The 13,623-nt window shown below is 49.6% G+C and overlaps 6 protein-coding genes across 6 annotated transcripts; 3 read left to right on the top strand and 3 right to left on the bottom strand.

Moving 5' to 3' along the window:
* Positions 1–334: 334 nt before the first annotated feature.
* On the bottom strand, positions 335–1,579 carry FTJAE_11315 (SRP40-suppressor of mutant AC40 of RNA polymerase I and III; the record flags this gene model as incomplete). Its single annotated transcript, XM_037344246.1, has 1 exon — positions 335–1,579. The coding sequence occupies one exon, from the start codon at positions 1,577–1,579 to the stop codon at positions 335–337; it is 1,245 nt and encodes a 414-aa protein (XP_037201675.1).
* A 628-nt stretch (positions 1,580–2,207) lies between these two features.
* Positions 2,208–3,822, top strand: FTJAE_11316 (uncharacterized protein; the record flags this gene model as incomplete). The annotated part of the gene is made up of 3 exons (XM_037344247.1): positions 2,208–2,763; positions 2,812–2,895; positions 2,951–3,822. 3 exons carry the CDS (start codon positions 2,208–2,210, stop codon positions 3,820–3,822), a joined length of 1,512 nt encoding a protein of 503 aa, XP_037201676.1.
* Positions 3,823–4,079: 257 nt separating this feature from the next.
* FTJAE_11317 (gtp-binding engb) lies at positions 4,080–5,324 on the bottom strand (the record flags this gene model as incomplete). Its single annotated transcript, XM_037344248.1, has 1 exon — positions 4,080–5,324. One exon carries the CDS (start codon positions 5,322–5,324, stop codon positions 4,080–4,082), a length of 1,245 nt encoding a protein of 414 aa, XP_037201677.1.
* A 442-nt stretch (positions 5,325–5,766) lies between these two features.
* On the top strand, positions 5,767–6,858 carry FTJAE_11318 (alkylated dna repair protein; the record flags this gene model as incomplete). The annotated part of the gene is made up of 2 exons (XM_037344249.1): positions 5,767–6,040; positions 6,092–6,858. 2 exons carry the CDS (start codon positions 5,767–5,769, stop codon positions 6,856–6,858), a joined length of 1,041 nt encoding a protein of 346 aa, XP_037201678.1.
* A 225-nt stretch (positions 6,859–7,083) lies between these two features.
* Positions 7,084–11,081, bottom strand: FTJAE_11319 (e3 ubiquitin ligase HECTD2; the record flags this gene model as incomplete). Its single annotated transcript, XM_037344250.1, has 4 exons — positions 7,084–8,561; positions 8,621–9,255; positions 9,307–10,734; positions 10,864–11,081. The coding sequence occupies 4 exons, from the start codon at positions 11,079–11,081 to the stop codon at positions 7,084–7,086; spliced, it is 3,759 nt and encodes a 1,252-aa protein (XP_037201679.1).
* A 788-nt stretch (positions 11,082–11,869) lies between these two features.
* FTJAE_11320 (c2h2 type zinc finger containing protein) lies at positions 11,870–13,567 on the top strand (the record flags this gene model as incomplete). Its single annotated transcript, XM_037344252.1, has 2 exons — positions 11,870–11,982; positions 12,034–13,567. 2 exons carry the CDS (start codon positions 11,870–11,872, stop codon positions 13,565–13,567), a joined length of 1,647 nt encoding a protein of 548 aa, XP_037201680.1.
* Positions 13,568–13,623: the final 56 nt, after the last annotated feature.

Below are 13,623 nucleotides of genomic sequence, written 5' to 3' on the forward strand. Positions count from 1 at the left end.
AGTATCCATGTGATGGATTAAAAACCAATGGATTATATATATACGCTGGATATTGACGAGACGCGCCCTTCTTTAAGGCACGATGTATAACGACTTATTTGAGTGTAGATTGAAGTTGGACATATAGATACCCTGAGATTTTTGAAATTATAAGCATGTCTTGGAATAAAAAGTCTAATAAACATGGATAGTGCCCCTAGGACTGCAGTAGAATGAATCTATGTATCTTTGGTGGTGACCATGTCACGTTCCAAACGCCGGCTATTCTAAACAAACGATACTTCATCCTGCCCCGATTTTGACCTTGTCAAACAATAATTTTCAAAAAAGGTATTTAATCATCGAAGTAGATGCCCTTCTTATCGTGGATGTCGATGGCACCACCGCGGTAGCTGCCCCTCTTCTTCTTGTTCTTCTCCTTTGTAAAGCCCTTGCCCTTGGTAACGATCAGATCCTCGTGAGCTTTTTGGGAATAGGCGATAGAGACGTATTCGTTGGAAGCGAACTTAGCGTCAACCTTGATATTCTTGGGAATGCGGGAGAAAGGCTCGTTCTGCTTCTTGCGTCCGTTACCGTTCATAACGGGGTCCGGGGGAAGAGGTGGGTAAGCAGAGTTTGACTGGAACTCGGGCGAAGTCTTGTCTAGCGTAACAGAAGAGTCGGAAGAGTCCTTAACTTCTTTCTCCTTCTTGATCTTCTTGTCTTTCTTAGTCTCCTTTGCATCAGACTCAGAGTCGCTGGAGTCGGAGTCGGAGTCCGAAGAGGAGCTGTCGGAGTCGGGAAGTGGCACCTTGGCAGCAGCCTCGTCGTCTGAGTCGCTGGAGTCGGAATCTGAGCTCGAGTCAGAGCTTGAATCGGAGCTAGAAGAGCTAGAGTCCGATTTGGCGCTCTCGTCGTCTGAGTCGCTGCTCGAATCACTATCGCTAGAATCGGAGGAGTCGCTTGAGTCGGAGGATTCGCTGGATGAGGAAGAAGAGTCACTGGAGGAGCTCGAGGAAGCAGCGCGCTTCTGCTTCTTGGCCTTGGGTTTATCCGATTCAGATTCGGAATCGGAGGAGCTCGAGTCAGAATCAGAGTCGGAAGAGGAATCAGAGGAGCTGTCGTCGACCGGAGCTTTTCGCTTCAGCGTGTTAGAGGCCTTAGGCTTGGCAGCCTCCTCGTCGCTGTCGCTATCGGAGCTGCTGTCGCTGTCGCTGTCCAAGGAAGACTCGGCGTCCTTCATATCGACATCTTCTTCCTTGGCGTCGCTTGAATCAGAGCTAGAGTCGCTACCATCAGAGCTGCTGGAGTCTTTCTTAGAGGACTCCTTCTTGCTGGACTTGCTGGATTTGCTACTATCGTCGCCCTGGGTAGCCTCCCAAGTCTGGTAAACACTGACAAGGGAAGGATTACCCTCTTCGTCGGTGGCAGCAGTCGCTTTCCAGCCCTTCTTCTCTCTCTGCTTCTTGAAGGCGTCGGCAGCGCCCTTGAAAGAATGGTCAGAGAGGAAACTCTCTACCAAGTCCATGAGCTGACCCGGGGGAGGCGTGGATGCGGCATCGTTCTTGGGCGCAGGGGCCTTTGTGCTCTTCTTGCCCATCGTGTCGGTTGAAGGTTTGATTGGATTCAGGGGGTTGTTGGAGAATAGCCACGAGGGAGGGCTTTGGTTGGAGCCAGACATACGCCAATGCAAGAAAATGAAGCCCGGGCAATTGCAAACAGCAAGAAATTGTTTGAGTATCGGGGACTGATACAAATATTTCTTGGACTTCGCGCTGAACAAAGACTGGCTACAGAAAAATTTCTGTGGACGGGTGGATCGATGGTGGGGGCCTGTCCTGTTATTGACGTTCTAATTCTTATCGATAGGCTCCTGAATAGGCAAAGACTACTTTGACCTAGCAAGTTGCATCTAGAGCCGCCGTTGACACAGAAGTAAATCCGTTACGGATGACAGGGGTTGCTGTGGATGTACACAACCAGAGCCGCTCTCACCACTAACTCAGCTACTTCGATACACGCTAGCCAGGGGTAGGCTACTTACGCTGCTGGTACCATAGCGACCAGAGGAAAGCTGCTGAAGCTACAACATCATCACCTCTTGTCGAATTGTTGTTGTAACAATACAAACCTTAACCAAATCCCGTCTTCGTTGAGCAAAATATACAGACCGCGTTCCTCAGCCGAAACCCGCGGACCGAAACAAAGTGCCTGGCCACGTTCGCAATATGTCAACGAACGCAACGAAACGGAAATTCAATACCTTATTGAAGGGCTTAGGATCATCAAGCGCGAAAGCCGCTAACGACACGTCGGCGCACGAGACCGGCTCGCCATCAAATCGCTCAACTACTTCTCCTGGCTCAGAAACTCGTCTATCCGGCGCAGATGCCGAATTACTTCAAAAGCGTCGAAGACTAGGCTTTCCGGACTCAACGGCACCCAGAGCTGGCAAAAAAACAAACCTATCTGCGACCCTCTCTGCCATCGTTTCCCGACGTACACAAGCACAAGACTCGTCCAAGAGATCAACAGGGGCACCCGCGCGATATGCACCAACCGATCGAGAAGACCTTTTGAAAAGGCTCGGCACGTTCCAAGAAATAACAGACTGGACTCCAAAGCCGGACAAAGTGAACGAGATAGAATGGGCAAAGCGTGGATGGGTTTGCCATGGCAAGGAAACTGTTCGATGTCTTCTCTGCCATCGAGAATTGGTTGTTAAACTCAATCGCAAGGTTGTGGATGGAAAGGAGGTTCCTGTTCTTGTGGCATCTGAGATAGGTAGGTTCTCACCCCTTGGCCTTTTATCATCGCGCTGACCTTCAGTAGAGGATGCATTGGTAGACAAGTATGCCGATCTCATTGTTACTTCACACCAGGACGATTGTCTCTGGCGTAAGCGGGGCTGTGATGGTAAGTTGTCTCGTCGGAAGCGCATATCGTCTTTGTTTTCTGACCTTGTTTGCAGATTTCCTTCTCCGGTTGTCCTTAACCAATGCAACTACGAGTCTTGCGGCTTTACGTGAGCGCTATGATGAGCTGCTAGCACGAAAATCATTTTTGCCCTATGAGTTCAATCTTCGACTGCCAGAGGAGTTAAACTTGGACAATGTTCTTTCGCATCTACCGAACGACTTCTTCACCAAGCCCCCACCAGCAAAGGAGGCGGAGGCTCAGCCAAACCGGGTCGCACTATCGCTTGCCTTGATGGGATGGCAAGGCCTCAATAACGCTCGTATCGGTGCAGTGCCAAACTCGGCATCATGCCATACCTGTCTCAGGCGACTAGGATTGTGGATGTTTAAGAGCAAGGAAGTGGGTGAGAATAATGAGGTTCTGGTACCGGCCCCTATGGACTTCTTGGACCCAGCTCGAGAGCATCGCTTCTTCTGTCCATGGGCGAACTCTGAGACCCAGAAGCAGGCACATTCCCAGAAGGCTGCTGGGCAGGACTTGCCAGGCTGGAAGGTGCTGGTGCGAACCATCGCAAATGAAGCACATCTTCGCAGTGTTTATGAGGGACGTTCGCCTGCGAGACCGCGAACGGAACGATCAATGGGAGCACCATCTACACCTCAGAGGCCTGGAACGGCCGCTTCCATCAACAGACCAATTCAGACCCCTGGTTCCGTTGGGGCAGGTGTTGACAATGTCGAAGAAGATGAGAGAGAGAGAGACGTAAAAGATAAGGAGAGATGGGCGAGGTTGAAGAGAGTCAAGAGTTTGTTTGATACGAAAGGGAGCAGGAAGCTGAGGCACTCGATAAGCAAGTCCATTAGTAGACCCGGAACTGCGACTTCGACAAAATCGGCCAAATCAAATGGAGGCCAGGCGGAATGATGAGTAGAGTCTCTGCATTTGTTTGTAATACATTTGATGATACCAGAGTTGTGATATTAGCATAGGTAGTGGCAAGACACAGACGGGCAACTACCCCCTTCAGGGCTGTATTAATACATTATGAAAGCCGGGGCTGGCCCTCGCACCAACTTGCCTCTCTACATATGAAGTATTTTGATCCTGTCGAACCAGATATTGTACAATGAGCAAGAGCAAGATAATACATATATGAGTCGACTCGGTTTTGACACCCAAGCTCATGATCTCCAAACGATATTATCAAAAGACACGACCTTCCCGGTATAAGCCTTTGTCTCGGCTTGCTTTTCTATCTTGTCCCCCAGAGAAAAGCCAGCCATCTCCAGTATCGCAAGTCTTACGCCCCCAATGCCACCTCCATCACCAAGCCGGCGGGATACGGAGGCAATTTTGGATGCTGTGGCATAAACATCCAGCACACGCCCAGACCCTTCTCTCCAAGAGGCAGCTGATTGGGCCTCTAGACCGCGCATGATGGCTTCGATCTGAGCATGAAGCCTGTGACATGCATCTTGCCACTCCTTTCCAGGCTTATCCGCTTTGGTGATGACAACCAACGTTCGAGTGTTAGATTGAGCAAGTGTTCTGAGCATCCATCTATCCGTTTCCTGGAGCTTCTTGTCGGCCGGTATCAAGATAACAGCGCCACGAAGCATGTTCCTGACGTTGAGATACTTCAGGATAGTCTGTCCCCAGGCCTGTTGACTTCTATATCCGTAGCCTGGGGTGTCCATAAGCACCAGACTGTGCTTTGGCGGGGCATCGCCTTTGCGAATGAGCTCCTTGGCAATCTTGGGACGTGGCCCAACACCATACGCATTCATCGTCGTAGTCTTGCCTGGTTTGTGGCTCACCTTGGCTATTTCCCGATCACCAAGAAGAGCATTGAGGAAAGATGATTTCCCAGCATTGGAGGCACCCAGTACAACAATTTCTGGGATGTGGTCGTTTTGGGGGTGGTCATGAAGGTTTTCGGCAGAGTAGAGTATCTGATAGCGTTCTTCAAAGAACTTTCCTGCTGCTGCCAGAGCAGGCTTGTCTTCTTTCGGTACATCGACTGGCGAAGTTGAGCCCTGTTTGAAACAGATCGACTCACTCTCCATTAATACCTGCTGATAAGGCTTGATTCCCTTAGGCAATGGTCCTCTCGGTTTTGCCTTTCGTGGTTTCGAGGTACTCTCATGGAGAGAAAAGCCTGGCACGACAATCTCCTGAGCAGATGACTGGCTTCTGGGTTCCTCAGCCTTCACGTTGTAACTTAAGTTCGGTGTGACTGCAACTGGTGAAGTTGCCTGACTGCCTTGATGTGCTTGATTGGAAATCCGACTTGTAGCTCGGCGTAGTGGTCGTTGACGCAGGTTCATCTGACCTGACGTACTGAAGTGAGTTTTCTGCCCGGTAACCTTGGAGCATGATGATAAATAAGATAGCCGATTTGCTGGAAAGACTCGCAGTAGTGTCATGGTGACCTTTATTAAATGGGCAAATGTATAGGTAGTGTGGGAGCTAGGTAACTTAGAAATGAGAATTTTCGTCAAACGGGTTTCTCGTCCCAGTTCTGCACACCCAAAACAACAGGGGCATTTCCATAAGACAGCAGCGCAAAATGATAGAGTACATAAAAAAACATGATAATCGAGGAGAAAATGTCAATAACTGCATACCAAAGAGAAATGTGAGGTCTGCGATGAGCTTGAAGATGTCACGTGCTTCTCCGAGTGGTCCACCAGATTTCTAGATCATGACTGTGAGAACAAGTAGAATACCCTCGACTCTGAAGCAGGCCAAGGAAAAGCCTAGGTACCTACAAGAAGCACAAACCTCGTGAGTCTTTTCCAAGGGAATCTATCCAAAGGGCTGACGTACTAAAAGTATAGGCTTTTAGTTTCCATCATCATCGCCAGAATGGTATCAGCAAACCTTACTGAGATCGACGCCCATGAGCAGCCATCTGATGAGATGCGCGCTGAGTGGAAGAGCTACATGCGTCAAGATCACAAAAGTCTGCTTAACGATCCTCGAATCGATGACCCTCGCGCTCCATTAGAAGAGTCTGGTTTTCGTCAAGTTTCGAGTCTTTCGAAAGAGCAGGTTGCAAAAAGTTTCGCTCACCTCAACCCTGACTTTGCCTTACAGGTCGAGAAGGATGTTCCAGTTATACACCACCCATTGATACCAGGTACATAGAACTCCTTGGACTCGATATGTTAAAAACTTAACACAACCATAGGCCTGTTGATTCTTCCTTCACTTGTGCCCGAGAATGTGCAACAGGATCTACTGGATCGTCTGATCCATCGTGATCTCAGTGTCCAGAACCATCAGACCAATCTACATCTACACTACAACCTTCCATACCCAGAAGGGAAGGACGACGATGAAAGGTCATTCTTCTCTATCAGTCCAGAAACACCGGCATCATTTCTCCCAAAGGACCCCAGCGTTCATAAGCCACTGTCAATCAAGCAGGTTATGCAGCGAAAACTGCACTGGGTAACGCTTGGAGGCCAGTACGACTGGACCAATCGTGTTTACCCCGAGGACTTACCTCCTCAGTTTCCAGATGATATCTCACACATGCTTGAGGACCTGTTCCCCGAAACTGTCGCCCAAGCCGCCATTCTCAACTTCTACACGCCAGGCGATACAATGATGATGCACCGAGATGTCAGCGAGGAGACAGATAAGGGACTTATCAGTTTGAGTTTCGGTTGTGATGGACTCTTTATGATTGCACCGAATGACTTCAAACAAGGGTCTCAAAATGAAACACCAGGCGAGAAACCGTATCTGCTCTTGAGGCTCAGATCTGGGGATGCCATCTATATGACACAGGAGTCGAGATATGCCTGGCATGGAGTGCCTAAAGTGCTGAAGGATACATGCCCAAGTTATCTTGAAGATTGGCCAGCCCGTGGCGATGAGAAGTTTGCGGATTGGCGAGGATGGATGAAAAATAAGAGAATCAACCTAAATGTTAGGCAAATGCGAGATTAGCAGACGAAGATCTATCTATTCGATGATCTTGTTTAAAGCATACTGCTTCTCGTGGCAAGTTCTACTACATTGCTTGAAACTGAGCATTATCATTAGACGCTTTCATATGCTATTTTTAAAGTCACTCATGCTTTCTCTCCACTTGCCTGCTAAGCGTACAGAACCAGGACGCTACCCATGCAAAGCTTTACAGATTCCATACGTTACCCCATGAAAAACGCCCCATTAAGCAAAGCCAAACCCCTGAGCATTCTCAAGTGCCATCCCAAGCCGCTCTCTTAACACCTCTTTATCTCTATACTCTGGTAGAAGAAGTGTGCCATAACAGGTATATGCTGTTGGCAAGTGTCCACCCGCGCCATCTTCTTCACCATTCTTTTGTATTACAAATTGCAGATTCTTCATGCCGCCAACAGGAACGCGGTCGGACGATGTCACAAATTCCAGAAGGCGTTGTTTCATTCTCTCGTCGTACCTCTTGACGATGGACCAAAAGTCTTTAATGGTACGATGCGAAGCATCCCAGCCCACATAGCGCGCGTACCGCTTCAATTCGATGATGTCAATTTCTTGGACACCCTCAACGAGTGATTGTAAGGTGGATGGACTCAGGAGCAAGAGTGACTTTCTATCGAGGCAAGAGTTGAACCCTTGCTCGAAAGCGAGATACTGTCGTCGAATGGAAACATCCGTGAGGTGACGGACGTAATCGATGATATAGTCGTCCCGATTTTCGTTGGTAACAAGGGGAGCGTCATCTGGGTTATCCATGTGTGGTGGTGCAATATCACACGAGCTTGAGGCTGCTTTGGGCCAGCCCGCTTGTTCGCTCATCCTCATATCTCGTGTCACAACGGTACCGAGAGACTCAACTGAAAATTCGTACGTGCGGGCAAAAATGTCCTCGACGAGCCCATCCTTTTCATCCCACTCCAGTAATGTTGTCAGCCCGCTTGCCAAATCTGGCCAACCATCGGCGATGTGGTGAAGCTCTTCAACCGGCTTGCCCAGCAGCTTCCGGTAAAGGGCCTTCGGAAAAGTGATAGGCAGCGTCAGGCCATTGTACAAGGCGAGCGACATCAAAAGGCCCACGAGTTCGTACTTCCAATCTTCGGTCAATGACCCAGGGGTGAACCAGGCCATGCGTGTCCGTTCGTCAATAGTGAAAGCACCATATTCGGGATCTAGGCACTCGGCAATTGCCAATCGGAAAAACTCTTGTTGGACACCTCCGGAATCAAAACCCTCTTCGCCACTGTTCTCCCCCAAGTGCACCTTTAGCGGGCGAAGAAGTTCCCGTTTCTCTCGTCTCCATAGCTGGTCGAAGGCATCTCGGGCGACATTACTCCTGCCGATTTCGAGGACTAGGTATTTCGATGAAGCTGTTCTCAAAAGATCTTGTAAAACCATCTTGTGGTGGGGGTTAGTAATGAGACTGCCGGGATCGACAATAGCACTCATGCGAGTTTTTAATGAACTCGACTCTTCGAACATACGACTCATCCGGGCAAAATTGATGGAACGAAAGAAGGAAACAAGCGTGTCGGGGCTGAAGATGTAAGGATAGTCTAGGATATGTCGTCGCCAGCGTGTCGAATTGAACGTCAACCAGTCCACAGGCATCTCGATCGAATCTAAGCGCTCTGAAAGGTAATCGACCCGAAATTGGATATCCCCAAGAAGGAGAAGATTTCGGTTGGCATCTTGGAGAAGTTAGTAAGGTCAAATTCCTATTGATTGGCTAACCGGAATATGCACATACGCAGGGTCTCGATGAACGATAAAGCTCCCCCAAATGGTCCGTCCATGGTAAAATCGGCTCGACCGTCCCATTCGTTGAGCAATATGGTGCGTGCCCAGTCTAGGAGAACTGTTGGCACGCGGGTCTCATGCAAGAGACGCTCTGATTGTGGGAACTCCAGAATAGTCGCTGAGCCTGTACTGAGAAAATCGAGCTGGTCAACTAAAGGTTGCAAAATATCAACCTTGGTGTTTTCGATCTCATTCAAGGGGCCAGCAGTGTCCATCTTATTAGAGAAGTGCCGTCTGGCTGTAATGGCACAAAATAGCCTACGCGCAAGTCTGATAGCCAAGTCGTTTGAGAATGCATCATCATAATTTAAACATCGAGACGAAGATTGCCGAGCCATGGCGCTTCGGCCGGTGAGGGTCAGACCATTTGAGCGGACGCGGGACATCTCATATAGTGTTCTCGAGTCTTGGACAGCTGGAGCTGCGGCTACCAATGCATGCATGCAGATCGACATCAGATAACCGGCGTCAACATCGGATAGAGACCCCTTGTGCTTCCGTAATCTTGAGTCATTGTCCTTGATAGAACTATGCGACCTCGAATCTTGAGGAGGAACGAACAAACGTCCGGCAGCCAGCCAGAGACTGTGAAATACAAGATTACATGCGACGCGGCTTAATCGATGAAAACAGTACCATAGTGTCTGAGAATCGTAGAGTTTTCTGTCGTGAGTGAAGGATTGAACAACAACTTGCGGATCCATGAGAACGTTGAAAAGCGTCTGGTCATTGAAACGTTGCCACTGCTTTCTAGACCTAGCTGTGCGCGACATAGATCGACGTTGTAGAGGCTTCCGCTGGTTCATGGGTCGTGGGTATGGATGAGTTGCGTCAGAGGTGGAGAGTATAACAGACTGTGCTGTTCCGTCTTCTTCATAAATGTCACAAATGAAGTCAACAAGATTGACATCGAGCTGTGAGAGAGCTTGAGGCAGGATATTTTCCAGACTATGGGATGAGATGTCCGGTAGTGCTTTGTCAAGGTTTCCCGTCCGTTGAGAGTTATTAGTTCTGGGATGGCCACAATTTGCATCGTCTTTGGACCTGATTTCGCCAAAAGGCTCAACATGTGCCAAAGTTGATGGGCTTGTAGGCGAAATTGGCTGCGCCGATGGTTTTGTAACATTTTCGAAAAATCCTGGTTTCAAAGGCATTTCTGGGATGCCCCTTCCAGACAAACTCTTACTGTGTCTAGGTCGTACAGATTTCTCGTGCAATGTGCCGTTTACCTGAGACGGTTTGGCTGACTTTACTTTATCCCCAGACTTGGCGGTATTGTTGGAGTCAGTAGAACGTCGCCTGTGCTTTGGCGCAGAATTCTTTCGTGGCTTTGACAGTGACCCGTTACTGGGTTTTGGCGGTTTTGGCATGAATGAAGTCTCATTCATATCAGTTGCATGTGGTTGTACAGCTACGGTCGTCGAAGCTGTTGTATCTGACTCGTCAGGAGCAGTACTCTGAACATCCGAACCTGCGGTGGTTCCAGCTGAGTTAGCTGGGTCTTGGGTAAGGTCAAAATCCATCGCTGAATCGAGATTATTGATTTTGGTCGCCATTGCAGCGACACTCCGCGGTGTCAACCATTCGAGCATCTTAAAAGTGACAGTCCCAAAGAGATTCGCGGCAAATGAGCGGTGATCTTTACTCATGGGCGCCTCGATCACACGAATCTGAGTGGCCAAATCGCGGTCTTTCGAATGTGGTGTGCATGCTGCGGCTGGTCTACGTGCATTCTGGATTGGAGAGGTCGGGTCGCCTGGATCGTTTATTGGGGAAGCAAGGGCATCTTGGGATGATGACGAGAGTGATCGTGGTCTAGAGTTCCGTTCCTTGCGTGCACTTGGCGAGGTGGCAACGCTGGCTCTGTTATGGTCGGGATGGGAAGACGAGGATGACCGCGCAGAGAATATTAAGTTGCCAAAAGCCGCCGGCGGTTCGCGAGATTTACGGAGGAACGGACATAATCCTTTCTCCGGGTCGTCCTGACTTGCTAAATATATCGCCAACGTCCTGGCACTTGTTGTGTTATATCTTCGGACGGGCGCTCGGCCTGCCAAGCGGCGCCTGCATGTGAAGCAAGTGGGAGTTGCGCAATTGACATTTTCACAACCTGATCGAAGTTGCAAGATGTATCTGCTTTGATAATCAGAACATGAAGCATGGTAAGTGAATGGATATAGTTATCAGACGAACCTTTCCACCAGAAGTTGAAAACCATGGCGGCGACTCGCTTGATGGATCGCATAGACTCGCGCTGGGTTCTCAACGTTCTGAACATAGGTCTTGAGGTCAGGGGGCGCGTCGGGCGGCAGACGTGCAAATGGCGCTTCTTGCCATAGCCCGGCGAGAAGATCTAGGTCTGCCGTGAGTTCGATGGAATTGTCCCGGGGACGAACAGCATCGGGCGTCATGACATGGGAGGATGGGGTCGCGCCTCGATGGGCACCTGGAGGAGACGTAAGAGGTGGGGGATTTGATAAAGAAATGTCAAGATTTGGAGAAGTATTGCATGAGGAGAGGTGTTGAAATAGTGTGCGCCGATATTTTACACAAAGTTGATAATACAAGTTGGTTCTATGAAGCTGAGTAGGTTATGCCGGTCGAGGAAGATGCCGTCTAATCTGAGGGGAGTCTGCGCTCTCAGGAGCTGTTTGGTCAGCCTCACGAGAGAGGCGATGATGCGCCCCTAGCTAACTGTCTCTAACAGACGCCACATTTAGTCCGTACGCCAAGTCCTCTTTAACACCACGCTGCTTGCCAGTCTGGGACTAGAGAGTGGACTAACTCCACATGGTGGTGGCCAATGGCCCAGCCGCAATAGGCGGGCTAAGGCAGGCAAGAGAAATGGGGACGACTGTTTTGGGTGACAAAAATAACACATGAGGCTGAGTGGATAATTAGTAATGCTTCGACCGGTAATTTACTGCATCTCGCCTCAAGGTCACTCACACCCTGAGAACGGGCCCAGTACCCTTGCGTGGCGGGGTTTGGTGCAAAAAAAAAGTCAGTCATCCAACTCACTGATAACCTTTTCTGTGTGACGTTATCTACAGAGCCCCGCCATATCCCACCAATTCAACTCCGAATTTCCTTCCCAAACACAACCGCCTTTCGATGACCAGGGCACAACAAGCAACAAGAAAATAAGCCTCATAACTCGGATCTGGACACATAAACCGCATACTCTTCACTTTCTATCATGGCGAGTGTCCAGGCGTCCGGTGCAGCCTCGCACCCATACACCTGCAACACCTGCCAAGTTGCGTATCGCAACATTGATCTGCAGAAGGGACACATGAAAAGTGATTGGCAGTAAGTACATTTGTTGGATCTTGAGTTGAAGCTGAGGCTAATTACTGCAAGTCGATACAACCTCAAACGCCGAGTTGCCTCGCTGCCTCCCATTTCTTCCGACGTCTTCACTGAGAAGGTTCTGCAGGCAAGGGCGGTGTCAAGCGCTGAAGCAGACAAAGCCTATTTCGAACGTGTATGTGGCATCTGCGAGAAGACATACTACAGCGAGAATGCATTCCAAAACCACTTGTCAAGTCAGAAGCACAAGGCCAAGGAAGCCAGTAGTGGACAAACTGTTTCTGGTCGAGCTGACGACGAAACAACCTCGATCGTCAGCTCTACGTTCTCCCTCGGCGAACCTATTGCACCCAGCCAAGGAGAGGTTGATTCCGACGCCGAGGAAGAATTCAGCCATGTTGTTGAAGGCCTCCAGAAGGCAAGCATCACTGAGCAAAGACCATCTCCTGTCAAGCGTCCCTCACACCCCCAGCCTTCCGTCCCAGACGTTGCACAAGGCGATAACGACGATAACAGGGCCTCCAACTCAGCCACGCCTGTTCCCGCTACCCAGGATCCCAACTTGACACTGGAATCATGCTTGTTCTGCAACTATACCTCTCCAACTATACCTCTCAACACCCATCACATGGAACGCTTTCATGGCATGTTCATCCCCGAGAAGAAGTATCTTGTTGATATCGACGGCTTGCTCAAGCAACTCCAAGATAAAATCCGAGAGCACCATCAGTGCCTGTACTGTGACAAGATCAAATCGTCCATGTTTGGAATTCAGACACACATGCGCGATACAGGGCACTGCAAGATCCCCTACGAGACTGAGCGTGACCAGCTTGACATTGGGGATTTCTATGATTTCAGGAGTACCTACTCTGACGATGGGGAGATTAGTGACGATGGCTCGGTTGTGAACGAGACAAGTGGAGGAGCGAAGCTAGGGGCACGCCGTCCTTCTAAGCTCACTGGAGAAGATGGAGCTGAGGTTGAGGAGGGCGAAGGGGCAGACGGTTGGGAGACGGATAGTTCAGAGTCGTCTTTGGACTCAGCTGATCTTACTGCCGTACCAGCTGAAGGCCATATTCACCAGTTCGAGCGCCTCGACAAGCACCCACATCACTCACGACAAGACCCAAGACAAAGACACCAAGCTGATGGCTGGCATTCTCACGCCCACAAACCTACCCGTGCCGTCTTTCATGACGATTACGAGCTTCACCTCCCTACCGGCAAGTCAGTTGGTCATCGTTCGTTGAACAAGTACTTCCGACAGAATTTGCACAACCACCCCTCGGCCGAGGAGCGAGCAGAGAGATTGGCTATCGAAAGCGCTGAGACTGAGCAACAGGGTTCGACTTCCGATGGTCAGCTCGTGGAGAGGGAGACGGGGTCTAGATCCCGTGAAATGGTACCGCGCGGAATGGCAGGCATGATTGGCGCGCCCGAACAACAAAAGAGGCGAGCTCGCCGTGCAGAAGAACGAGGAAGAACCTTGGAACAAGTTCACACCAAGCAAAGGGACTTGGCCTACGGAAAGAAACACAATAACCACAAGAACTACTACTACCGTGAGATGGGTGGAGGTTGATTAAGTAGTTTAAGTACAGTTAGAGTATTAAAGAAAGGAATATTAAAAGTTACTAT

Source organism: Fusarium tjaetaba (genome assembly GCF_013396195.1).
Source record: "Fusarium tjaetaba strain NRRL 66243 chromosome Unknown NRRL66243_c0000278, whole genome shotgun sequence".
Classification (NCBI taxonomy): Eukaryota; Fungi; Ascomycota; class Sordariomycetes; order Hypocreales; family Nectriaceae; genus Fusarium; species Fusarium tjaetaba.